At 48.5% G+C, this 26,556-nt stretch overlaps 3 protein-coding genes and 1 pseudogene across 3 annotated transcripts; 1 reads left to right on the top strand and 3 right to left on the bottom strand.

The window, feature by feature from the left end:
* Window positions 1-2,471: 2,471 nt before the first annotated feature.
* Window positions 2,472-9,984, top strand: LOC124304224 (uncharacterized; annotated as a pseudogene).
* A 3,577-nt stretch (window positions 9,985-13,561) lies between these two features.
* LOC124302243 (uncharacterized) lies at window positions 13,562-14,833 on the bottom strand. The gene has a single exon (XM_046758180.1). It carries the CDS (start codon window positions 14,831-14,833, stop codon window positions 13,562-13,564), a length of 1,272 nt encoding a protein of 423 aa, XP_046614136.1.
* Window positions 14,834-15,409: 576 nt separating this feature from the next.
* LOC124302242 (uncharacterized) lies at window positions 15,410-17,590 on the bottom strand. Its single transcript, XM_046758179.1, has one exon. The coding sequence runs from the start codon at window positions 17,588-17,590 to the stop codon at window positions 15,410-15,412; it is 2,181 nt and encodes a 726-aa protein (XP_046614135.1).
* Window positions 17,591-18,487: 897 nt separating this feature from the next.
* LOC124302240 (uncharacterized) lies at window positions 18,488-21,176 on the bottom strand. Its single transcript, XM_046758178.1, has 2 exons — window positions 20,960-21,176; window positions 18,488-18,915 (listed from the first exon to the last, which is right to left on the bottom strand). The coding sequence occupies exons 1-2, from the start codon at window positions 21,174-21,176 to the stop codon at window positions 18,488-18,490; spliced, it is 645 nt and encodes a 214-aa protein (XP_046614134.1).
* Window positions 21,177-26,556: the final 5,380 nt, after the last annotated feature.

The raw sequence follows: 26,556 nt of genomic DNA, 5'->3' as shown, positions 1-26,556 counted from the left end.
TTTGGTATCAGGACTGTTCTTGACACATTAAGATGTTCTGGAACCTTACCACAATACATAAATAAATTGAATAATCTAGATAGTTCCGCCAATGGAACCTTCCTGAGGGTGCTCGCTGATACGCCGTCCGGACCTACGGCTGTCTTCATCGGGGGAAAAGCAGCTTTGACCTCTCGTGGGAGAATTGGGTCCCATAGCTCCTCAATCGATTGAGCAGCTTCTGGCATAGGGTTCGGTGCTAGGCCGGTGTTTTTGGTCATAACCGCTTTCCAGTAAGGTTTCATACGCTCCTGCGGTATGCCCTCCTCGTGACCCAGCTGATCTTCTAGGATCCTCTTCGCACACTTACTGGGGTCCCTTTTCCAAAGGTCCTGCACTCGAGCATATTCAGCTCTCCTTGCCCTCTTTTTACTAGTTGGCTCTTCAACGCCCCGGGTTTCAGTCATTTGGCGCTGTTTGTGACGTACTTGCCTGGCAAAGTTACCTTTCAGATAGAGTCCCAGTTCCACTATTATTTCTTTACGGGATTTTGTCGCAGTGGCCATACACCAGTTGTCAATTATGTGTGCGTTGAAATCCGTGCCGGTAACTGGAGTCAGGGAGTCAAAGTAATTCTTCCCACGATTGCTTATAGTAGGCGCTAGATCTTCAGCAGTGCTGAGGTTTTCAGAGTCGCTGCTGGTACTGCTTTGATGGGCTTCTCTTTCCGACCGCAGAATGGTGATATATTTGTTGACCCTCCGTTTATAGCTGGCTCTTCGACGATGACTTTTTATGGCGTCCAGGGACCGGTCTTTCTCAGGGTCGTCTGCAAGGTTGCTGAAGAACGTATGAAGTTCTTGATTCATGTACGGCTTCTTACCTTCCAACTCGTACCGAAGCATAATTTCAGCCTCCTTTCTAGCCATCATCTCTTTCTCTTCTTCGGTCCAGCGAGGTATGTTGCCTGTTCCTTTACGAGCTTGCTGTTCATCGTACCAAGCCTTGTGCATGTGTTGTTCGTGTACGCCCCGCCCTGTTTTCTTCGCGAACGTCATACCACAATCTGGAAAACCACACGTAAGCGGGTTTCCATCACGATCACCATCATTCTCAGGATGCACAAATGCACTCGCCTCTTGAGCTGGCTCAGCAACGTCAGCGGACGTGCTGGCTTTTAACGCCTTCCGCGTTTGTCTAGTTTCGATTGGACCAGCTGTTTCTCAGGCAAAGGGGCAGGTAACCCCAGAGCCCGTTTCGCTTCGGTCGGATTCAGCCGCCTCCGAAAAGGCGTTGATGGCGGGAACCACGAAGAGAAATTTCAAAGCAGACAATAAATTATAAAATCGTGTCGTCGACATCACCGCACGAAAACAATCTGGAGCCGAACCGTCAGTTGCCCATAGTTCTTTTAAATTTAGTCTTGATGCTTCGTGTACTCCTATCAGATATAATAAACCAATCATAGCTCGTATTTCGTCGACTGAAGTCGGGTGAGTTTCTGTTTGAGATTTTTTTGATGAACGTACAACTTCCAAAACAATATTAGTATTATCAACAATTTTCTCAATTGTTTCTTGAAGAAAAAATAAATTCCAGCAATCCAGAGGTGTTTTTGCATCCTTTGCGCAATTCTTAACTCCGGGTAGACGAAGAACAATATTCGGTCGTTTTGTACGGACTCTCGGATTAGGTGGATCATGGAACCATTTTGTAGTTTTATCTTTCCCCAACAAAAATTTTTTATTCTCAACTTCCTTCTCCAGTGGACTGTTGTTATTGTCGTCTGTGTCACCTCCATCATCTGAATCATCTTCTGATTGCTCAGTGTTGGAGTCATGGTTACTAAATTCTGATTCAGCGTCAGACATCTCGTCAAAATCTGAGACACCAGTATCACTTTCGTCTCCTAAGTCAGTTGGTTGGTCCATGTCGTGTAACCTGGTAATATGCAATGGAAATTTGTTATTGAATGTATAAACTGTATCCACTGATACGTGGAAAAAAAAATTAAAATTTTTGAGTGTATGTTCACAAAAAGCCAAGAAGTGATAAGTGACAAATTATTATAAATTGTGAAAAGTTTCTTATTCAAGTTATTGAAATTTTCGAGAACAAAATATTTGAGATAATTAAACAATTTTATTTTGCATAATTTATGAATCTTGATAAACAATCACACTCGAGTTAAAACATATTTTTAGGTTACATATGTGTTTATAACAGAAAAACATTAATACATAATGTGTCGAATTTACTTACTTTGTTTATACACTAAATTAATAATAACACTTATGAACTAGCATACAACTAAGAATAATTATTTATAAATTATTACATTTTTAGTTTTTAGTAAACAATACTGGTACACTTGTACACAAGCTTTGAAATACTGTGCATTTGTATATTTATATACATTTAAAATGGCGGCTAGAAACTACGAAGACAGCCGAAACTAAACGAAGTCATACGAATAGCAATTTTTTATGTGCCTGACTTTACTTACGTGATGAGAGAAACTCTCACGGTTGATAAATAAATAATTTTTTTTCTTTATTTTTCAAGATTAAAAAATTTTTATTTTTCGTATCATTTAAAGCATTATATTTTAGGAAGGTAAAAAAATTTTTAGGGGGTCATTCCATTTGAATTTTGAAAGAAAAAGAGTTGTGAAAAAAGTGTGAGAGAATCTCGCTACACGATAGTTCCGAAGGGTTAATATGACCACGAGACCGAAAGCGAATAAATACCGTGGGGAAAAGTTGAAAAGAACTTTGAAGAGAGAGTTCAAGAGTACGTGAAACCGTTCAGGGGTAAACCTGAGAAACCCGAAAGATCGAACGGGGAGATTCATCGTCAGTGACGCAGGCTTCGCCGCGGCTCGTGATGTCGGGACCTCGCGTCCACGGCACTCGGTCGCGGTGCAATGTCCGGCGGCGCCGGCGTGCACTTCTCCCCTAGTAGGACGTCACGACTCGTTGGGTGTCGTTCTAAGGCCCGGTCGGCTGCCTGTCTCGGCGTTGTCGTCGGGGCAGACCCCCGGTTGCCCGTCCGGCTGCCCGGCGGTACCCACACGGTATGGAGCCGCATTAAACTGCGTCGGGCCCGCCGCAAGCGCGGTCAGTGATTCCCGGTGGTCGGACCTAGCGCCGTCCCCGGGCCTGGCCAGCTGTTGGCTGGCGGTGTCCTCTGGCTGGCTCGTTCGAATTATCAAATACCGGTCAGCGAGGCTATTGCTTTGGGTACTTTCAGGATCCGTCTTGAAACACGGACCAAGGAGTCTAACATGTGCATAAGTCATCGGGACGAGCAAACCTGAAGGCGAAATGAAAGTAAAGGTCAGCCCAGCGCTGACCGAGGGAGGATGGGCCGCGTCACGATGCGGCCTCGCACTCCCGGGGCGTCTTGTTCTTACTGCCAGAAGAGGCGCACCCAGAGCGTACACGTTGGGACCCGAAAGATGGTGAACTCTGCCTGGTCGGGACGAAGTCAGGAAAAACCCTGATGGAGGTCCGTAGCGATTCTAACGTGCAAATCGATCGTCGGAACTGGGTATAGGGGCGAAAGACTAATCGAACCACCTAGTAGCTGGTTCCCTCCGAAGTTTTCCTCAGGATAGCTGGCACTTGCGTACAAAACGTACACGAGTCACATCCGGTAAAGCGAATGATTAGAGGCCTTGGGGCCGAAACGACCTCAACCTATTCTCAAACTTCAAATGGGTGAGATCTCTGGCTTGCTTGAACTATGAAGCCACGAGATCTCGGATCAGAGTGCCAAGTGGGCCAGTTTTGGTAAGCAGAACTGGCGCTGTGGGATGAACCAAACGCCGAGTCAAGGCGCCAAAGTCGACGCTTATGGGATACCATGAAAGGCGTTGGTTGCTTAAGACAGCAGGACGGTGGCCACGAAAGTCGGAATACGCTGAGGAGTGTGTCACAATTCACCTGCCGAAGCAACTAGCCCTGAAAATGGATGGCGCTGAAGCGTCGCGCCTATACTCGGCCGTCAGCGGCATACGAGGCGGCCTAGGCCGTTATGAAGCCCTGACGAGTAGGAGGGTCGCGGTAGTGTGCGCAGAAGGGTCTGGGCGTGAGCCTGCCTGGAGCCGCCGTCGGTGCAGATCTTGGTGGTGGTAGCAAATACTCCAGCGAGGCCCTGGAGGACTGACGTGGAGAAGGGTTTCGTGTGAACAGCCGTTGCACACGAGTCAGTCGATCCTAAGCCCTAAGAGAAATCCGATGACGATGTTGGTGTATTTCTATGCCTGACACGCGCGTCGTGACGCCGGTGATTGTGCGAACGTCGGGCCTCGCTCGGCGTTCCCCCCAGCGTGGGCGCCCGTGGTTTGAAATGTGACACACCCGTCGGGCAAAAGGGAATCCGGTTCCTATTCCGGAACCCGGCAGCGGAACCGTTTACAAGTCGGGCCCTTGCAAGAAAGTTCGTCGGGGTAACCCAAAAAGACCAGGAGACGCCGTCGGGGGATCCGGAAAGAGTTTTCTTTTCTGTATAAGCGTTCGAGTTCCCTGGAATCCTCTAGCAGGGAGATTGGGTTTGGAACGCGAAGAGCACCGCAGTTGCGGCTGTGTCCGGATCCTCCCCTCGGACCTTGAAAATCCAGGAAAGGGCCACGTGGAGGTCTCGCGCCGGTTCGTACCCATATCCGCAGCAGGTCTCCAAAGTAAATAACCTCTAGTCGATAGACTAATGTAGGTCAAGGAAGTCGGCAAATTGGACCCGTTACTTCGGAATAAGGATTGGCTCTGAGGATCGGGGCCTGTCGGGCTTGGTCGGAAAGCGGGTTTGGCTGACGTGCCGGGCCTGGGCGAGGTGATGGTAATAACCGGATCCAAGCTCGGTCCCGTGCCTTGGCCTCCCGCGGATCTTCCTTGCTGCGAGGCTTCGGCGGCGGTTCGCCGTTGCTGTCGTCCTCTTCGGCCGCCATTCAACGGTCAGCTCAGAACTGGCACGGACTAGGGGAATCCGACTGTCTAATTAAAACAAAGCATTGCGATGGAACTAGCGGGTGTTGACGCAATGTGATTTCTGCCCGGTGCTCTGAATGTCAACGTGACGAAATTCGAGCAAGCGCGGGTAAACGGCGGGAGTAACTATGACTTCGACTCTCTTAAGTGGGTTGTGGCTGGGTGTCGGAGCGGTGGTAGAGTGCTCGCGACGTCCTAGCTGCAAGACACATGTGCCAACCGTCACCTCCTCGTGGTGAGAGTCGGGCAATGCGTGCGGGTATCACAACTCGCATCTAGCTAACGACGGTTGGCTGACATCCGCCTAAAGACTGCTCCCCTCGGGGAACTGTCACGTGCTCACCGACCGGCCACTGGCGGGCGGCCGATAAACGGCGGGGGCTTAAGGGTGGGGGGGGGTTGCCAGCCCCCCCCCCCCCCCCCCAGTCACTTTCAGCAGGCCCGCAAACAAGAAAGATTAGAACGAGAACCCGCCGCGTGCCTCAGCCCGGCGGGCCTGCTGAAACAAGAACCCGGGGGGAGCTAGTCAATTCCCCGGAGGTGGCTGTGGGGGTAGTGGACGACCCCACGCCAGTCCCTGAAGACAAACCGCACCCTATCGACCCAGACCCAGCACCCGAGCGGTATGACTGCGGTGACTGCGAGCAGGACTTCGCTACAAAGCGAAGGCTTGGAGTTCACCGCAGGATACGGCACCCTGTGGATGTAAATGCAGCTATTGAACTGCCCGGCGCCAAGCTCATGTGGATGGATAAAGAATTGCGTGTGATGGCACGCAAGGAGGCTCAGGCCACCGAGCGGGGACTGAGGTTCATGAACCTACACCTTCTCGCTCTGGTCCCCGGTAGGACCCAGGAGGCGATTAGAGGGGTCCGGCGCAGGCCGGACTACTGAAGAATGGTTGAGGCAGCCCAGCACCAACAAGAGGCTGCCCACTCGCCCCCTGGGACTCCTACTGGACTACCGGGACAAAGGAGCCGTTCGCTGCCGTCACCGCGTGAGCGCTCTCCCTTCGCCGATCCAGCAAGGGTAACACCACCCACACCAGCGGCACCTGCTCCCGCTACAACTTGTGGGTGGGACCTTGCTATAGCTATACGTCGCTTGACCGTGATAGCCCTGCAGGAGGAGCATCATCGTGCCAACGAGTTGGCCGACATCGCTGATGATGCTCTTGATGGGGGAAATACAGACGTCGCCATAATCGAGTGGTTAAGCAGAGTATTTCCCCCTGCAGCTGCTGCAGCTGGATCCAGGCGCCGTAAGCCGGCCGCAGACTCAATCCGCCAGAGGTATGAAAGCTGCCGTCAAGGAGGACACTGCGTCGTCGTGAGTACGCCAGAGTCCAGACCAGGTAGAAAAACCATCGACGTCACGTAGCTCGGGAGATCCTAGAAGGAGGCCCCAGTTCGACCAACCACACCGTGGACGAATTAGTCACGCACTGGGGCCCACTCCTTGGACATCCGTCTGAGGACTACGCAGGACCTTCTAGGAACCCGCCGGAAAGACCCGAGCTACGGTACACGTGGAACCCAATCTCCGCTCAGGAGATTGACGACATCAAGGTCCCCGTGTCATCGTCACCCTGTCCAGACATGGTTGCGGCGAGGCAGTGGCGCGCGGTATCACCATCTACCCGCGCGCTCCTCTAAAATGTCGTCATGCTCAAGGGGTGGTTCCCAAGACAACTCCTTCAGAGCCGGACTATCTTCATTCCGAAGAAAAAGGTACCGGAAAATCCTGGGGACTACCGACCAATTTCGATTGGCTCGGTAGTGGTTCGCCAACTCCACCGCATTCTTGCTGTCCGCCTTAGATCCGCCAACCTTACCGACGATCGCCAACGTGCGTTTATTGCGGCCGACGAAACGGCCGAAAATACGGCCGTCCTCGACATCATCTTATGGACGGCCCGCACGCTGCGTCGCGAGCTCTACGTGGCTACCCTTGATGTCGCGAAGGCATTTGACACGGTAAGCCACGGGGCGCTCGCAACGATCGTCGGACGGCTCGGCCAACCCAACCGCTTGGTGTCCTATGTGGCCGAGCTGTACAAAGGCGCTACCACCAGGCTGGCGGCGGACAGGAGAATGTCCCCTCCGGTACCAGTCCGGCGCGGAGTTCGTAATGGAGACCCCCTCTCGCCGATTCTTTTCAACCTGGTCGCAAACAAAATCCTTGCGACCGTGCCCTCTGAGGTCGGGTTTATCCTCGAAGGCGAGAGGATTGCCTGTCTCGCGTTCGCGGATGACCTGACCCTAATGACATCCTCTAAGTGGGAAATGCAGGGGGCACTCGCTAAGGTTAAAGAGACGGCAGCTGGCATGGGGCTGATGCTTAACCCGTCCAAGTGTACCGCTTCATCTTTGGTGCCCGCCGGTAAGGTGAAGAAGGTCAAAACCGTAGTCAAACCGCTGTTTCGACTACGGGACGGCCCTCTGACCCAAACCGGCGTGCTCCAGAAGTGGAGTTACTTGGGAGGCGAGTTCAGCCCCGGGGGGCTTACGACTGTCGAGGCCGAGCTTGGAGCGGAGCTCAATAACATAACCAGAGCTCCGCTCAAGCCGCAGCAACGACTAACCATGCTGCGGCTGTTCCTGCCACCCAGGGTCTATCACTTACTGGCCCTGGGTAGGACTACGGTACGCGCCTGGCTTAGGCTCCCCGACGACACGGCGATTGGCTTCTTCCACGCCTCAGCTATCAATGACGGATTGAGTATTCCCTCCCTCACCACCCTTATCCCGGCAATGATCATCAGCCGCCTCGGCCGATTAAACCAAAGCGATTTTCCGGCAGCCCGGGCAGCGCGTGCAAATCAAAGGGTCCAGCGTGAACTTGGCTGGGCCCAGCGCACGCTGCGCAAAGCCGGGCTGCTGGGCGATGACCCATCGGCCGAGGCACGCCGGCAGCTATGGGCCACGGTACTGCACGAGTCGGTGGACGGACAGGAGCTCCGGGAATCTTCCCCGAGCGCCCTGTCCAGTAACTGCGTCCACCACAGGACCGATGCTATCCCGGCCCGTGATTACGTGCAGTATAACCACGTCCGCGTCAACTGCCTCCCCACACTAGTGCGTACCTCACGAGGGCAGCGGCGCACCAGCCGGCGTACCACCTGCCGTGCTGGATGCGACTCTACGGAGACAGCTGCCCACGTCATACAACAGTGTTGGAGGACGCACGGAGGCAGGATCAAGCGTCATGACGCGGTCTGTGCCACAATAGCTGCTGGCCTCAGGGATAAGGGCTGGAACATCCAGAGGGAGAGGGTGTTCGAGACCTCCGAGGAAAACAGGAAGCCCGACATAATCGCGAGCAAGGAGGGGCGCGGGGCTATCATCGATGCCCAGGTCGTCTCAGGCGTAACCCAGCTCTCGACAAGTCACGTCAGAAAGCGGAGTTACTACGCCGACAACCGGGACCTATTGGAGGGCGTAGCTGCGCACCCACAGGTCCCGGTCCCGAACATCGAGACGACCACGTGCACCCTCACATGTAGGGGGGTTTGGTGCGAGCAATCGCACCAAAGCCTCCGCTCGTTCGGGCCATCGAACAGGCTCCTCGGAGAGATCACGACTCGGGTGCTACAAGGGTCACACACCAACTGGGTGCGGTTCAACCTGATAACTGGTCTTAGGCGTCGTCCACATCGTCCTCAGCCCCGACAGGGCATCGGCTAGCTCCTGTAGCTGAGGTAGGGGCCCGCGGTCCCCAGTGTGTCAAGTGTTCGTGTTATCCACGTATTCGTCTTGTCCACGTCTGTCATTCAACCGCCAATGCATTCTCAAATAGCCAAATGCCTCGTCATCTAATAAGTGACGCGCATGAATGGATTAACGAGATTCCCACTGTCCCTATCTACTATATAGCAAAACCACTGCCAAGGGAACGGGCTTGGAAGAATGAGCGGGGAAAGAAGACTCTGTTGAACTTGACTCTAGTCTGGCACTGTAAGGAGACATGAGAGGTGTAGCATAAGTGGGAGGTGGCAACATCGCCGGTGAAAAACCACTACTTTCATCGTTTCTTTACTTACTTGGTTAGGCGAAGCGCGTGCGTCGAGGACTTTCGTCCCGGCTGTCACGGTGTTCCAGAGCCAAGCGTGTAAGAGTGGCATGAGGCTTCGGCCGATCGTCGATCATACTCCCGCGTGATCCGATTCGAGGACACTGCCAGGCAGGGAGTTTGACTGGGGCGGAACATCTGTCAAAGAATAACGCAGGTGTCCCAAGGCCAGCTCAGCGAGGACAGAAACCTCGCGTAAAGCGGAAGTGAAGAGCTAGCTCGATCTCGATGTTCAGTACGCATAGAGACTGCGAAAGCACGGCCTATCGATCCTTTTGGCTTGAAGAGTTTTCAGCAAGAGGTGTCAGAAAAGTTACCACAGGAATAACTGACTTGTGGCGGCAAAGCGTTCAGAGCGACGTCGGCTTTTGATCCTTCGATGTCGGCTCTTCCTATTATTGCGAAGCAGAATTCGCCAAGCATGTGATTGTTCACCCACCAAAAGGGAACGTGAGCTAAGTTTAGACCGTCGTGAGACAGGTGAGTTTTTCCCTACAGAAGACTCGTCGTTGCGATAGTAATCCTGCCCAGTACGAGAGGAACCGCAGGTTCGGACATTTGGTTTACGCACTCGGTCGAGCGGCCGGTGGTGCGAAGCTACCATCCTGAACGCCTCTAAGGCCGTATCCTCTCTAGTCAAAGGGGGCAACGATATTTCTAGGAGTCTCGTGCGTCGGAAGGCTCGAAACAATGTGATTTCACTAGGCGGCCGGTCCACGGACCGGTCGTCGCACGAGCCCTGTTTGCCGGGCGGGGTCTTTGGCCTTCGTCGGGATCTTCCCGCTCGTCAGTCTGGCCTCGAACGGTCTATTGTGGGTTATCCAGTTTGATGTCGAGACTCGGAATCGTCTGTAGACGACTTAGGTACCTGGCGGGGTGTTGTACTCGGTAGAGCAGTTACCACGCTGCGATCTGTTGAGACTCAGCCCTTGGCTTGGGGATTCGTCTTGTCGGTTAGACAAGGCCCCAATGTGTTTGTGTTTGCAGAGCGCTGGCTCGACGCCGGTCACGCGACGCTTCGCTCGTCTCATGTCGGACAAGTCGCGGGCGGACCGGCGCGGCCGTGCTCTGCTCGCCGAGCGGGTGCGATGGCAATGCGAGTGCGGGGACTTTGAAAAGAAAATTTTTTTCCCGTACCCGTTGCCACGAGAGATATATCCGAGGCAGCAGCTCGGATCGCCGGTCGGCGGAACGCAAGGCCGAGAAGCGCGACCGGAGGGACCGGTGGACCCCCACGGTACGTCGCGGGATTCGGCGACGGTATTATAGGCCGCAATTATTCTACCGATGATACGTCGACCGTCGGCCGTCGTCCTCGATCCCCAAGGGACTTGGGAATTTTTTTCGTCCTAGGCGACGAAAAGGCAATGCGTCGCGTCCCGTGATAGTCGGCGCTGGACCCGCGAACCGACCGTGGCACGGCAGGACTTGCGAAAACTTTTGTCCGGGTCGACCGAAAGGCAATGCGCCGCGTCCCGGGGCTGATGGGACGACGGCGGTCGGACGGACCCCCGATGCGGCGCGAGGGGACACTTGTGAAAATTTTGGTCCGAGTCGACCCAGAGGCGATGCGCAGCGTCCCGAAGTCGATACGGGTCGACCGGACTTGTAAAAATTTCGGCCCGAGTCGACCGAGGGGCGATGCGCAGCGTCCCGGAGTCGATACGGGCCGACCGGACTCGTGAAAATTTCGGTCCAAGTCGAGCGAAAGGCGACGCGCGGCGTCCCGGAGTCGATCCGGGCCGGGAGCCTGTCGGAACATCGTCAAATGAGCCTCGGTTAATTTCGACAAAGTTCCCGGAGTTCGAAATTTTTTCGATAGCCCGCGGAGGTTTTGCCCCGTAAGCCGAACGTGCTACAACCGTACCGGCGCCGACGTCCTAGCGGCCAGGCTCCTACTAGTAAGAGGAGCGAGTCGGTCGGGCCGGTCTCCCGTCGTCCGCCTGCTACGCCGTACCGGTACGTGCTCGTGCACGATACGTACGTCAGCGTGGATCAGGAGCGGGCGTTCGCCGACCGTTCCGTGCCTCGTGCCAAAGAAACTACTCGACTCGCGTTGTTCCATCTATCGTCACTGCATTACCGCGGGTCGGTGTCTTGGACCGAATGGCCCTTGACGCGGTACCAAGAAGTTCGGCTCTCCGTGAAACACGGAAGGCTGAACGCTCCAACGCACGCGTCAACTTGCTTTTTTCCGAGCGTACACTCAAAGACCAGAGATGTTATAACAACGTATCCCAGACGCTTTTACTCTAGCCGTAGGGTACGGGAGATTGTTCGAACGCTTATAAGCCGAGTGTCGAGGTGGCGGCACACGGAACCGGGGCTGCCTGCGTGCAGTACCGAAACACACACAGTAGACGCGCGGCCAACCGGGCTTCGAGACCCGGTCGGCGATGGGTGGCGCACGTCCGAGCCGAGATTTTGTATAGAAGCTCTTCTGGAGCTAATACATGCAAACAGAGTTCCGACCAGAGATGGAAGGAATGCTTTTATTAGATCAAAACCAATCGGCGGCGGGTACGTCCCGTCCGCCGTTTACCTTGGTGACTCTGAATAACTTTGGGCTGATCGCACGGTCTCGTACCGGCGACGCTCCTTTCAAATGTCTGCCTTATGAACTGTCAATGGTAGGCTCTGCGCCTAGCATGGTTGTAACGGGTAACGGGGAATCAGGGTTCGATTCCGGAGAGGGAGCCTGAGAAACGGCCTCCACATCCAAGGAAGACAGCAGGCGCGCAAATCTTCCGATCCCGAATCCGCGAGGAGGTCACGAAAAATAACGATACGTGCTCATCCGAGGCACCGCAATCGGAATGAGTACACTTCGAATCCTTCCACCAGGATCCACCGGAGGGCAAGTCTGGTGCCAGCAGCCGCGGTGATTTTACCTCCGATAGCGTATACTGAAGCTGTTGCGGTTGAAAAGCTCGAAGGTGAATCTGTGTCCCACGCTGTCGGTTTACCACTCGCGTTATCGAACTGGCATGATTGTGGGACATACGACCACTGGGCTTAGCCCTTCGTGGCGGCCCAACTAATATCCTATCGCGATACTCTTCACTGAGTGTCGAGGTGGGTAGCTACGTTCACTTTTAACAAATCAGAGTGCTTAAAGCAGGCTATTTTTGCGTATATACTGTATGCATGGAATGATGGAATAGGACCTTGTTGCTATTCTCTTGGTTTTCGGAACCCCGAGGTTGTGATTGATAGGGACAGATAGCGGCATTTATATTGCGACGTCAGATTCGAAATTCATGGATCGTCACATGACGGACAGAAGCCAAAGCAGTTGCCAAAAATGTTTTTTTTCAGTTAAGAACAAGAGTTAGATTTCCAAAGGCGATCAGATACCTTCCTAGTCCTCACCATAGACGATGCCAGCTGACGATTCGCTGAAGTTTCTCCGATGACTCGGCGAGCAGTTTTAGGGAAACCAAAGACTTTGGGATTCTTGGGGAAGTATGGTTGCAAAGCAGAAACCTAGAGGAGTTGACGGAAGGGCACCACCAGGAGTGAAGCCTGCGGCTTAATTTGACTCAACATGGGAAACATCACCAGGTCCGGACACCGGAAATATAGACAGATTGAGAGCTCGCTTTTGATTCGGTGGGCAGTAGTGCATGGCCGTTCTTACCTGGTGGATTGATTTTTCTGGATGATTCTGACAACTGACGAGACTCTAGCCTGCTGAGCAGGCGTAATTTCCGGTATATCCAAGGCCCCCGGCCTCGATTGAGCGGTTTTCACTACCTGCGTACAAATGAATCTTCTTGAAGTGAAAGGCGGCTTCTACCGCACGAGATTGCGCAATAACAGATCTGTGATGCCCTCAGATGTTCTGGGACGCACGCGCACTACACTGAAGGAATCAGCATGTCTTCCCTGGCTGAAAGGCCTGGGTAACCCGGTGAACCTCCTTTGTGCTAGGGATTCGAGCTTGCAATGATTTCCCAGGAACAAGGAATTTCCAGTAAGCCTGAGTCAGTAACTCACGTTCATTAGGTCCCTGCCCTTTGTACACACTTTCTGTCGCCACTACGGATCTGTAAAATGATGAGGGCTGATGTAGCAAAAAAAAGGTAAATTAAAATGCTGGAAATTAGGGGAGCTTAATTTTAGCTAAATAGAACAACTTTTGTTTATTTATAACTACTTAAATTAATTAATCACAGTGAATCGTTCATTTTATCACAGTTCATATTTAATTTGATTTGATAAGCAAGCGAGATTAAGCAAAGCATGCCGGATGGCAGGTTAAGGTTAAGGTTAAGCACATGCGGTGCAATTATCTGACCACAGAAGCACAGAGGAGTGAGATATTTCGAAACTATAAACAGAATCAAGCAATTAATTACATAATATAAATTATTAATAAGATATCAGCACGATATTGCGAGAGATTAAAGAGATATTAGCAGATTTGGTTAAACCGTGATGCGATAGCAACAGGTTACAGTATGCGAGCGAGCGGAAGCGAGACGTGGCGACGCGGGAGAGCTGGCTCCGTGGTCCCAGCTCTAGGCCCGGCGCGCGTCGAGCGCCGAGAAGATAGTTTTGGGAACGCAGTACTGGCCAGCCATGCGTGAGCGCGATTGACGGTAGGGAGCAAGAGAGGGAGATTTCAACATTCTCCCCCCTTCTCCGCTCGTTGGAGAAGTAGTTGTGATGAAGCTGGAGCGACATCTTGAAGATCTTCCTTGTGCCTCGGGATCGGAAGGAGTATCAACTTGTGTAGGTCTCGTGTACGTCGATGTAGCAGTCTCGATGGTGACGACGCGCGTCAGGTCATCTTTGCCTGGGTGAATGTGCGTGACGCGTCCCAACGGCCATCTTGACGGTGGATAGCGGTCGTCCGAGAGTAAGACGAGCGATCCGACGTTGATGTCGTGGAATGTGGTGTTCCACTTGGAGATGGCCTGGTGCGATTTCAGGCAGGCGTCTGACCAGTGAGACCAGAACAGTTGGAACCTTTGTTGAATTTCTTCCAGCCTTGATAGTCGGTTGTGAGGCGTGTCGAGAAGTGATGGCTCAGGTATCGTGGTGAGAGCTGCTCCTTGGATGAAGTGTCCAGGCGTAAGGGCGATGAGATCATCTGGATCTTCGGACAGAGCACTAAGGGGTCGAGAGTTCAGCACTGCTTCAACCTGAGTCAGTAGCGTAGAGTAGTCCTCGTATGTGAGGATTTTGTCTGAGTTGGTGCGAGAGAGGTGATGTTTGATGGATTTCACGGCAGCTTCCCATTTGCCACCCATGTGAGGAGCTCCTGGTGGATTAAACTTCCATTTGGTGCCGTCATTAGCGATGAGTTGCTGTAAATGCTTTGATTCTTTAGTGGAACCAGCAAGCAGTCGTTTCAGGATGACGTAGGCGCCTTGGAAGTTGGTTCCGCAGTCACTGGTGAGCGTCTTGCAGATGCCGCGTCGTGCAGTGAAGCGTCTGAAGGCCTTCAGGAAACCGTGGGCGGTGTAATCGGTGACAAGCTCCAAGTGAACAGCAGATGTTGAAAAACACACGAACACTGCGATCCACGCTTTGTATGAGCGCGTGCCACGCCCATGGAAGAACTTGAGAGACACTGGGCCTGCGTAGTCGACTCCGGTGTGTTCGAAGACAAGTGATGGTGTGACACGTGTAGCTGGAAGTTGTCCCATGCGTTGTTGAGCGCGTATTCCGCGTATCCTGGCGCAGGTGACGCAGTGATGAATGTGACGCTTGATAGGAGCGCGACTACCAAGTATCCAGCAGTATCGGCGTACGTAGTTGAGTGTGAGCTGCGTACCACCGTGCATGGTGCGAGTGTGTGCGTTGGAGATGCAGAGCGTAGTAATTCTCGATTCTCGGGGTAGAATTGGAGAATTTTTGGCATCTTCTTCCAGCTGAGCATTTTGCAGGCGTCCACCAACTCGTAACAGACCGGTTTGATCGATCCAGGCGGTGAGTCTGGTGAGCGGGTGCGATTTTGCGAGTGCTTTGCCTTGGGAAATTGCACGAATTTCGCTGGCAAAGTGAAATTGCTGCGTAGCTCTGATCCAGAACGTGAGCGAGAATTGCAGATCAGCTGGGTTCAGCGGTGATGCTGTGAGATTTGATGCTGGTGTTCGCTTGAAACATGCTGCTGCGCGTTGAATTGTAGCTGTGATGCGTAGAAGCTTCGTGAGACTGATGTCTTTGTCGAATAAAGTTTCAAACGGTAGTTTCGAAGCAGTGGTGGTGAGTACAGCACTTGTTCAAACTTCGTCATCAGCTGGTTGATCAGTCGGAGCGGCGAACGAAGGCCAGAGGCGTGGTGATTCAGTGAGCCAGTTGGGTCCTGACCACCAGAGGTTGTGTGTGATAAGTTGCGAGGGTGTCAGGCCTCGAGAGGCTCAGTCTGCGGGGTTGTGCTTCCCTGAGACAAACTTCCACGTGGCATCAGGTGTAGTTGTCTGGATGGCTTGAACCCGGTTCTTCACGAACTCCTTCCAACGCATTGCGTCACTGTTGATCCAAGCGAGGGATACTGAGGAGTCTGTCCACAAGGTAACATGAGCATGATTGAGTTGGAGAGTCGATTGAACTCGCTTGATGAGTTTTGATAAGAGCAGTGCAGCTGAAAGCTCCAATCGTGGTATTGTTAGGCGATTCAGGGGCGCAACTCGTGTCTTGGAGCAGACCAGAGTCACCTTTGATGATTCCCCAGGAGTTGAGACCTTGACGTAGACAACAGCTGCCATTGCAGCTAGTGATGCGTCCGAGAAGCCGTGGATTTCGACTTCCGTGTCGTCAGAGCGAAGTTGCAGCCAGCGAGGGATTGCTAGTTGCGAGAGCTGAGAGAGTTCCTGGCGGAATGTCATCCAGCGATGAATAATCTGCGGAGTGAGTTGATCGTCCCATCCGACCTTTTGTTGCCAGAGATCTTGCATCAGCACCTTAGCACGAACTACGACTGGTGATATTAACCCTAGAGGGTCAAACAATTGAGCTGTCTCAGACAGGATTGTGCGTTTGGTGATGGCTGGTCTTTGTACCGACTGATCGGTGAACTTGAACAGATCTGGAGCGCATTGCCAGGTGAGACCCAGTATCTTGGAGGATGACTCGCTGAATTCATGAGTCTCGGAGCAGGATGATCGAGATGAGCGAAGTTTAAAGAAGTCCGGGTGATTACTTTTCCACTTTGACAGTGGGAAGCTTCCCCGTAGGCACATCTCTTCAACTTGAGTAGCGATGGCGTTTAGCGAGTCGAGATCATCAGCACCGCCAGTGACATCATCAACGTAGCTGCCTTGTTCGAAGGGTTCCTTTGCGAGAGGGAACAGGTGACCTTCGTCGAGCAGCAATTGCTGCAGCGCGCGGCCTGAGAGGTATGGAGCAGGCTTGGTACCGTGGGTAACTGTCGTGAGCTCATACTCCTGGATTCGAGAATTGTCGTCAACCCAGAGGATGCGTTGATACTTGCGATCGTCTGGATGCACCGAGATTTGGCGAAACATTTTCACAACGTCTGTTGTGAAGATGTAGTGATGACGTCTGACGTAGAGCAGCACGTCAAAGATGTCATTCTGGGTTTTAGGACCAGTGTGCAGCAGGTCGTTGACCGTGTAACCTGAAGTGGTCTTGGAGGAGCCGTTGAACACTACTCGGATTTTATTATTGCGCATTACGCCGTGATGAGGCAAGTAATATCCGTCCGTGAAAGTGTTTTGAGGCTGGACTTTCTCCATGTGACCCATAGACTCGTACTCGTTGAGGAAGTCTTGGTACAGTCGATGAAGTTCAGGTTGATGCGATAGGCGATTTAGTAGTCGAGCTAGCGAGCGTTGTGCGATGCCTTTCGAGTGTCCAAGAGGCGGAGCATTTGATTTGAATGGCAAACGCACGATGTAGCGACCTGAGCTGTCGCGAGAGTGCGTTGCGATGAAGTGAGCCTCGCACTCAGCTTCTTCAGCGGTGAGAGATTCCTGGTGAGTCGATGGAACTTCCTCGACCTCCCAAAACCTTGTCACGAGCTCGTGTAGATGTGAATTGGAGATAAGATGATGTTGATGCGCAGGCGATGAGTGAGGCGATTGAGTAATAGGTCCAAGAACAGCCCATCCGAAGATTGTCTGAATCGCAATAGGCTGACCTGGTTGTCCAGCTCTTACTCCAGGCTTGATTATCAGGCCATACGAGTCTGCTCCGACGAGTATGTCAATTCGACCTGGTGAAAAGTGTTTTGGATCAGCAAGATCCAAATCGGCGATGTGAGGCCAGGATTGACTGGAGATGGCGACTGGAGGCAGCTCGACAGTGAGAGATGGCAGTACGTGCGCGTGGAGATTGACCTGGTCGTCAGAGTGCGTAGAGCGTAGAGATATTTCAACAGTACCCTTTGTTGATCCTGACGGCACGTTTCCGACTCCAATGATTGGAATGCGAGAATCAGAGGGCATGAGACCGAGCAGGAGAGTGAGCTGTTGGGCGATAAGCGTGAGTTCTGAGCCTGGGTCAATCAGCATTCGTACTGGATGTGCAAGTCGAGTAGGCGAGATGAGAAGAGCTTGTGCAGTAGCTAGCAGCACCATTGGCCTAGGTGAAGTAGCTGCGTTGCACGCAGAGCGAGATTGTTGCGTTGATAGAAGCGTTGCGGCGATAGGCGATGACGATGGCGAGAGAGTGAGTTGAGAGTTGGCGTTGCGGGTGTCAGATAGTCATGCTGACATAGTCTGACTTGTTTGAGGCGTAGTTGACGTTTGTGAGAGCGCAGTTGCATCTGCTCGAGCTCTCATTGTGTTGAGATGCTGAAAGTCATGCAGCATTGAATGATGCGCAGCTTGACAATGGCGACAGCGTTTCTTGCTACGGCAGTTTTCCAGTGCGTGTAATCCGAGACAGTTCAGGCACAGATTCTTGGAGAGGGCTTGCTGATGACGCTCATTTGGTGTCAAATTGTGGAACGACGGGCACGAGACGATAAAGTGCGGTGCACCACAGCAGGAGCAGGGACTCTGAGGTTTCGCTTGTGTAGCGGGAGTCTGTACTGTAGGCGTGTGCGGCGTCGAGCAGGTATTTTGTGGCGACGCACTGACCATGTGGACATGCGCAGTAGATGCTTTTGAGCCTGGCGTGCCTTTATTACCACTCGGGGACTTCTTGTTGACCTTGGAGTTCGACTTAGGGTTCTGCTTGGCTGGAGGTTTGTCTTCCAGAGTTTCAAGGGCTCGAGCGCGACCAATGAGGAAGGCTTTGAGTCTCTCCAGCGTTGGATAATCGGCAGCAAATCCAAGCGTCAGCTCCCAGTCTTCACGCGTCTGAGGATCGAGTTTGTGAGTAAGAAAGTGGACGAGCAGGTGATCCCATTGATCGACGGGCGATCCGAGTGACTTCAAGGAGTTCAGCACTTCGTTTGTAGTGTTAATTAGAGCATTGACTTCCTGGGCAGATCGCAAAGCCATCTTGGGGATGTTAAACAGTTTGTTTAGTTATGCAGTGATAAGGACGCGTTTGTTCTCATAGCGCGTGGTCAACGCTTGCCAGGCGTCTGCAAATGCGGTGGCGGTGATATCCACATTGGCGATTAGAGAATACGCTGTTCCATGTACGCTCTGTAGCAAGTAGTGCATCTTGTGGATTTCGGTGATGCCGTCCTTGCTGACAACTGACATGAACTTGTTCTTGAAGAACTGCCACTCCAAGAGCTCTCCGTTGAATCTTGGAGGCTGAATCGTGGGCAGTTGTGGACGATGATGATGAGCGTTGTCTAGCATGGTGACATTGTGAGGCGAGAGTGGTGCTAAGCGAGGTTCAAGCTCGTTAGCGCGCTTTTTGAGAGCGGGTTTGATCAAGGTGTAGCGCTGAAGCACCATAGTGTATCTGCCTTCTTTGAAGTAGGCGTGAGAAACATCAATGTCTTTATATTATAGTATTGGTAATCGGTCAATTAAGAAAACGTAATTTTAGTTAACGTTTCGACCCGGATATGGGCCCTCCTCAGAACGATTTATTTAAAAACTGTCAAATAAACAAACAAAAGGAAAATAGGACTTAAAAAAATATAACAATGGTACTAATAGTAATCGGACACAAATATTGCAGATGTAACATTCTCAGAGACAATAAACATTGTTGATAGTAAGAACCTTATGAATAATTGTGATAAGGATGTTTTTTAATGTTATTTACCTTTTGAGTTAAGTAAGTGTAATGAGATGTAGTCGATTTCACAATTACAATTGGCGGAAACAGTGTTCTTTTTAGTGACGGGAGACAATGTCACTCTTCCAGTTGTTTTTTTGTAGGAGTTAAAGGTTGGTAGTCATTTATTTAAAAAAAGATTAAAGAACTATGTTTTTTCACAGTCAATATGTCATAGTGTTAAAAGGTTATTGAAGAAGGTCAATTAGCAATGAAATTAATTCACAGGTGTCAATTAGGTGGAGGTAAGCTCTCTATAATTAAATTCTACATGTCTAACGAAATATTGTTGGTTGAACCACTTGGGTCAACAGGTGAATAACGACTGATGGGGGAAAACAAAATAATCCAGAGTGAAGGTGAACATATTATAAACATTATACAGAAAGAACAATAAATATTTGGTACGAAAGGTTATGTAGAAAGAACTGTAAATGGAGACTAAATAATTTTTTTTAAAAAATAAAAAAAATTAGTTTAGGTTAAACAATATTTGTTGTGTGGGCAGAGATTAGAGGTTTGTAAATATTGCTTAAATGTTCAACGTCTTGTCTGAGATTTACCGTATTGGTATGACCTACAATGTTGCACATTTCTAAAAGCAATCTTCTGTAATAATTTTGTTCTTCACAAAGGATGTTTGTGTTGTCAAAATTGAAAGTGTGTTGTTTATCAATCCTATGTTTCGTTAGAGCTGTGTGCCGTTCATCTGGTTTCATCAACATCAGAATTAGGGAACACCAACGTAATATACATGAGACAGATGAACGGCATACAGCTCTAACGAAACATAGGATTGATAAACAACACACTTTCAATTTTGACAACACAAACATCCTTTGTGAAGAACAAAATTATTACAGAAGATTGCTTTTAGAAATGTGCAACATTATAGGTCATACCAATACGGTAAATCTCAGACAAGACGTTGAACATTTAAGCAATATTTACAAACCTCTAATCTCTGCCCACACAACAAATATGGTTTAACCTAAACTAATTTTTTTTTTTTTTTTTTATTTTTTTTATAAAAAAAATTATTATTTAGTCTCCATTTACAGTTCATTCTACATAACCTTTCGTACCAAATATTTATTGTTTTTTCTGTATAATGTTTATAATATGTTCACCATCACTCTGGATTATTGTGTTTTCCCCCATCAGTCGTTATTCACCTGTTGACCCAATTGGTTCAACCAACAATATTTCGTTAGACATGTAGAATTTAATTATAAAGAGCTTACCTCCACCTAATTGACACCTGTGAATTAATTTCATTGCTAATTGACCTTCTTCAATAACCTTTTAACACTATGACATATTGACTGTGAAAAAACATAGTTCTTTAATCTTTTTTTAAATAAATGACTACCAACCTTTAACTCCTACAAAAAAACAACTGGAAGAGTGACATTGTCTCCCGTCACTAAAAAGAACACTGTTTCCGCCAATTGTAATTGTGAAATCGACTACATCTCATTACACTTACTTAACTCAAAAGGTAAATAACATTAAAAAACATCCTTATCACAATTATTCATAAGGTTCTTACTATCAACAATGTTTATTGTCTCTGAGAATGTTACATCTGCAATATTTGTGTCCGATTACTTTTTTTTAAGTCCTATTTTCCTTTTGTTTGTTTTTTTGACAGTTTTCAAATAAATCGTTCTGAGGAGGGCCCATATCCGGGTCGAAACGTTAACTAAAATTACGTTTTCTTAATTGACCGATCACCAATACTATAATATATTACATACGAGGTCGAGAATTCTTATTCATCACATCAATGTCTTTACAACCGATGAGCTTGTCGTGCGCATCGACGATCTTGTTCCAGGTGGCCTCTAGCGCTTCGAGCTTAATCTCCGCGTCGAAGATCGTGCAGGTAGAGATGTCTCCGGAGTCGACCTCGTTGTGGAGGATGGAGAGGTAGGTCATGTGGCACTCCTGAGCCATAAAGTACTTGGCGGACATCGTGGAAAAACTCTAAAAGCTATCGAGGAAGAATAAATGGGCGAAAAAGTAAAGCTTAGCGACAATTGCCAAAAGTAATTGGAAAGAACTGACAGTGTTGGCAGTCCTCTTGAGCAGCTAGCAGTAGGCGAGGTTGATTGGCGATGACCTTGAATGGTGATCTTGGAGAGGTTAAACCCCACTGGGAATCACACACGCGCTTTTCGCAGGCTAATTTTCGCACTAGTGTCACAAGTTACCCTTTCCGTCAACGCAGTATCACTTCCGGATACTCAGCAATGCGTCAACGTTGAATCGCGCACCAAGAGTCACGAGAGTTCAAGTTAGTTTTTAAGTTGAATTGAGTTAGGCTACCACTATCCGGCTCGAAGGACCAAAAAATGTAAAATGATGAGGGCTGATGTAGCAAAAAAAAGATAAATTAAAATGCTGGAAATTAGGGTAGCTTAATTTTAGCTGAATAGAACAACTTTTGTTTATTCATAACTACTTAAATTAATTAATCACAGTAAATCGTTTATTTTATCACAGTTTATATTTAATTTGATTTGATAAGCAAGCGAGATTAAGCAAAGCATGCCGGATTGCAGGTTAAGGTTAAGGTTAAGCACATGCGGTGCGATTATCTGACCACATAAGCACAGAGGAGTGAGATATTTCGAAACTATAAACAGAATCAAGCAATTAATTACAGAATATGATTATTAGTAAGATATCAGCACGATATTGCGAGAGATTAGAGAGATATTAGCAGATTTGGTTGAAGCGTGATGCGATAGCAACAGGTTACAGTATGCGAGCGAGCGGAAGCGAGACGTGGCGAGGCGGGAGAGCTGGCTCCGTGGTCCCAGCTCTGGGCCCGGCGCGCGTCGAGCGCCGAAAAGATAGTTTTGGGAACGCAGTACTGGCCAGCCATGCGTGAGCGTGATCGACGGTAGGGAGCAAGAGAGGGAGATTTCAACACGATCATATGATTTGAGGAGGGCTTCGAACCGGTACGCGGCAATGTCTCGGCATTGCCAATGTTGCCGGGAAGATGTCCAAACTTCATCATTTAGGTGAGGTGAAAGTCGTAACAAGGTTTTCGTAGGTGAACCTGCGGACGGATCATTTAGGCATAACTACAGACCGAACGGCTCCAAAAGTTAATCCACTTGCTGTATTTTTCAATAATTGCAATGCAAAAATAAAATCAGTCGTGGGGTCTCAATTGATTCAATCTTATGTATTAATGCATATATGTTTATTATAAATGACTGATCTGCTATTCAAGGACGAGAAAAGTGATGTTCTGCATACGAGATTTCCCGAATTTAGCGTCACCTTTTGGTCTAGTACAGTTCACTTACACTCGCCCATGACTACATCGATAGGCGCACACAATGAACAACGCGCGGAGACCGATCGTGGCAACACCGCAGCGTCGGCCGCCACGGACTCGCTAGTACCGTGTGTATACCAGAGACCGTTGTGCTCACTGTGATTTTTCTACGAAACAAAAGTGTGGTTATGTTGAAAGTGAATACAAAAAATTTGGTACGGTAAAAAGGAAAACGGAAAAAAAAGTCAGTGGTTGCTGGTAGATTGAAGCTCATTGAGCGGAATAAAGGAAAGCCAGATGTGGCACGTATCGAGAAGCCAACGACCATCCTCCGTGGCATGCGATTGATCGATCCTAATGAAGTCAACAAAAACATAATATGCAGCAATTGTAAAAAACAATTGGCATTTAATCATATCGTGGAAGAAAAAACAACGGGCTTCCACTACATTTGGACTATGAAATGTGATACTTGCTCCACGCTGACGAAATGCCACTCAAGCAAGTCACACTTCAACGACGGTCATCGTTATTATGACACCAACACTGCAGCTGTACTTGGTATGTTATTATGCAACTATTATGTGCTCTTCGATATTTTCTCCTCTAAACTAATCGATTATGCAAACATAAAGTGAATATCTTCAATTTTGTCATTGGAAATGAGAATCTCATCTCAAAACCTAACCTCAAACTGCAAATTCACAGGTGCCGTTCACTCCGGAGCAGGATACAATGCACTGAGGAAAATTGCAATGTGCATAGATATGCCGGTCTTGAGTCAGGAAACATACAAGCGCTATCAACGTAAAATCGGTCCACTCATCGAAGAAGCTGCAAAGGACCGTTGCCAAGGTGCAGCAGCGGAGGAACAAAATTTAGTCATAGAGCATATCGATACGCTGCGTGATAAATTGTAAGCTTTCTGTCATTGTGACGAAACATTCCATTCTTTTGAATGGCATAACTAAGATTGTTTTTATGAGAAGGATATTGGTGGAATTATTGCACAACAAACAAGGATACTGCTGTATTATCATAAAATAATAGTTCCGTACAAAATTTCCGTTTTATCGTACCTGAATTCGTACTATTCAAGTCAAGAATCTATTAATAATTTTTCTTACTCAATTGTATGTAAGTCAACAAGTTTGGCATTAAATTAATAAGTGGTTGTAAGCATCTCGCGGCATGAATTGTACGTACAAATATACTGTTAGATTTCAATGATTGATTCCGAACCATGGTGAAGTTTCCACCGTTGAAATGCAACGGAATTCTGTTTTTTCTCGAGCCGAGCTCGAGATTCTCATTCAATATTTGGCCAGGACAATAAAACGATTTGTTTTCAAAATCCAAAGACGAATCGGTAGGAGAATTCTCATGGTTTTTGAAATTGAACGAACGATTCAAAAAAAAACGTATTTTCCGTTGGACCTTGACTTTTGAAGCTTCAGTGTCATAATTCCAACAATATCGTATTCGTGAATAAATACATTAGTTCAGTGATTTGAAACGGAGATCTGTATAAAGAAAATTTTATTCACACACCAAACGTTATAATAGACAAATGAAAATAATATTGAATAATTATATGAATAAAAAAATATACAGCCATTACACCAAACCTCGAACCCCTCAATCTCTAATATAGTATGAAATGTACGAGACCGATACAAAAATAAACAAATATAACACAAACAGAATAAAAAAACTCGAAAGGTGGAAAATGCATTGTGATTGGTTTTTTTTGTTATTCAAAATTTTTAGGCCTCAGGAAATATCGGACGAAATTAACTCCCTCGCAGACTTCATGCGGCCTAGGACCGACGATACCGATAGACTAGATTTTGATAACGCCTTGAGTCATGTCATAAATATGATTGTATCGTATGACATGGGAGTAGCAATACAAGGGGGGTTCTGGATAGAAACACCTTCTTTACCGACCAAGCCGACCAGTCCGCCTGTTATCGACGGCAGCCATTTTTTTTTTGATGGCGGCCATTTTGATTTTTTCGATGGGCGGGCAATTTTGGCGATGGCCATTTTGACGGCGGCCATTTTTAATGGCGGTCATGATTTTTTCGATGGCGGCAATTTTGGCGATGGCCATTTTGACGGCGGCCATTTTTGGCAATTTTGACGATGGCCATTTTGACGGCGGCCATTTTTGATGGCGGTCATGATTTTTTTCGATGGCGGCAATTTTGACGGCGGCCATTTTTGATGGCGGTCATGATTTTTTCGATGGCGGCCATTTTGACGGCGGCCTTTTTTTTTTGATATATAACCAATAGTTTGCCTCAGGCGAAAAATAATATTTTCCACGTACTTCGAATACATTCTTTTACGTTAATGGACCGGATGGTGACATCGCGATTAGATAGACACAAAAAAACAATATTTTCCACGTACTTCGAATACATTCTTTTACGTTAATGGACCGGATGGTGACATCGCGATTAGATAGACACAAAAAAATAATATTTTCCACGTACTTCGAATACATTCTTTTACGTTAATGGACCGGATGGTGACATCGCGATTAGATAGACACAAAAAAATAATATTTTCCACGTACTTCGAATACATTCTTTTACGTTAATGGACCGGATGGTGACATCGCGATTAGATAGACACAAAAAAATAATATTTTCCACGTACTTCGAATACATTCTTTTACGTTAATGGACCGGATGGTGACATCGCGATTAGATAGACACAAAAAAAAAACAATATTTTCCACGTACTTCGAATACATTCTTTTACGCTAATGGACCGGATGGCGTCATCGCAATTAGATTTCGCGCTAATAGTTTGCCTGAGACGAAAAAAATAATATTTTCCACGTACTTCGAATACATTCTTTTACGTTAAACGACCGGATGGTGACATCGCAATTAGCATAAAAGAGACCGGGTCAGCGTAGAGCGGTCATTCTAGAGGAAGCTTCACAACTCTATCTTTGTCAAGTGTGTGCGTGGTCGAAAGAAGAAGAAACATGGATTCCGAAAAGTGTTTGAAATTAATACAAATTATGGAAACGGCGTTCAAGATTTTATCTGAAAAATCGTCACCGGCAGAAATTGCAAAATGGATTCGATTCGGAACCCAAAATACCAGGCTTTTGAATAAAATCTTACGCAACAACGCCTCAACGATCGGGGAGAAGACAAGAATTTTGACTACAATTGGAATTCTGAAATCGTTGACAGTCAAATTTCAACAATTTCAAAAAGTGGGTGACGGATTACGAAGCCGACGAAGAAGCGATCGAGTACGGTGGGAAGATTTGGAGACAGCTTTCGAGAGTCGAATTCGAACGGGAGCCATTATCAATCTGCGGCATAAAGATTTGAACAGGTTTTTGGAAGATGCGAAACACCTCGTCGTTGCAAGACTGAAGAAAATGCTACGAAAAGTGGGAAGTTTAAAGGCAAACTGTGTCTTGTGTTGTAAATTCAATGTAACGAAAAACGCTGAACATGTTGAGGAAATGAAATATTTTAACACCAGAAACCAAATCATCCTCCAGCCAGCTGACATACACGGGTGGTTCGAAGAGAACGTAAAGCAAAAAGTGTTGGCCAAGGTGGAAGATTTTCAAGAGAGAGACTCTGGTTGGTCGCTGACCGAAATAATCAATTTGACTGTAAATATCAACAAGTACGTGCCACTGCGAGGCGGTGTGTTCACATACACACCACTACCCAAAGATATTCAAGATAAGAAGGCTGTCGTCAACATCCGCAACGGAGACGCGTATTGCTTTCTCTGGTCGGTCACCGCAGCCCTCTTTCCAGCCAACAACAATCCCAGCGAAATCACTTCGTATCCGCATTTCAGCTCAGTGCTACAATACGGAGGTTTGCATTTTCCAATGTCTTTAGACCAGATTCCAAAATTTGAGAAACTTAACAAACTCTCAATTAACGTTTACGGTATAGATAGTGCGGAAAAACAAAAGCGTAGTGAAATTGTACCCATTTATTTGAGTCGAAACAAGTCTGATAAGCCTACAATCCATCTTTTAGTAATAGAGTCTGAAAACGACGA

This window comes from Neodiprion virginianus, chromosome 4 (assembly GCF_021901495.1).
Source record: "Neodiprion virginianus isolate iyNeoVirg1 chromosome 4, iyNeoVirg1.1, whole genome shotgun sequence".
NCBI classification, from domain to species: domain Eukaryota; kingdom Metazoa; phylum Arthropoda; class Insecta; order Hymenoptera; family Diprionidae; genus Neodiprion; species Neodiprion virginianus.
This window is presented reverse-complemented; position numbering and strand designations above follow the sequence as displayed.

What these genes read in the sequence shown, in the direction of transcription:
- LOC124302243 (XM_046758180.1), bottom strand. Translation starts at nt 14,833, where the DNA reads ATGCACGGTGGTACGCAGCTCACACTCAACTACGTACGCCGATACTGC.
- LOC124302242 (XM_046758179.1), bottom strand. Translation starts at nt 17,590, where the DNA reads ATGGTGCTGCTAGCTACTGCACAAGCTCTTCTCATCTCGCCTACTCGA.
- LOC124302240 (XM_046758178.1), bottom strand. Translation starts at nt 21,176, where the DNA reads ATGTCCGCCAAGTACTTTATGGCTCAGGAGTGCCACATGACCTACCTC. An exon ending in GAATAAGAATTCTCGACCTC is followed by an intron (nt 18,916 to 20,959) that starts GTATGTAATATA and finishes TATAATATAAAG; the next exon opens with ACATTGATGTTTCTCACGCC.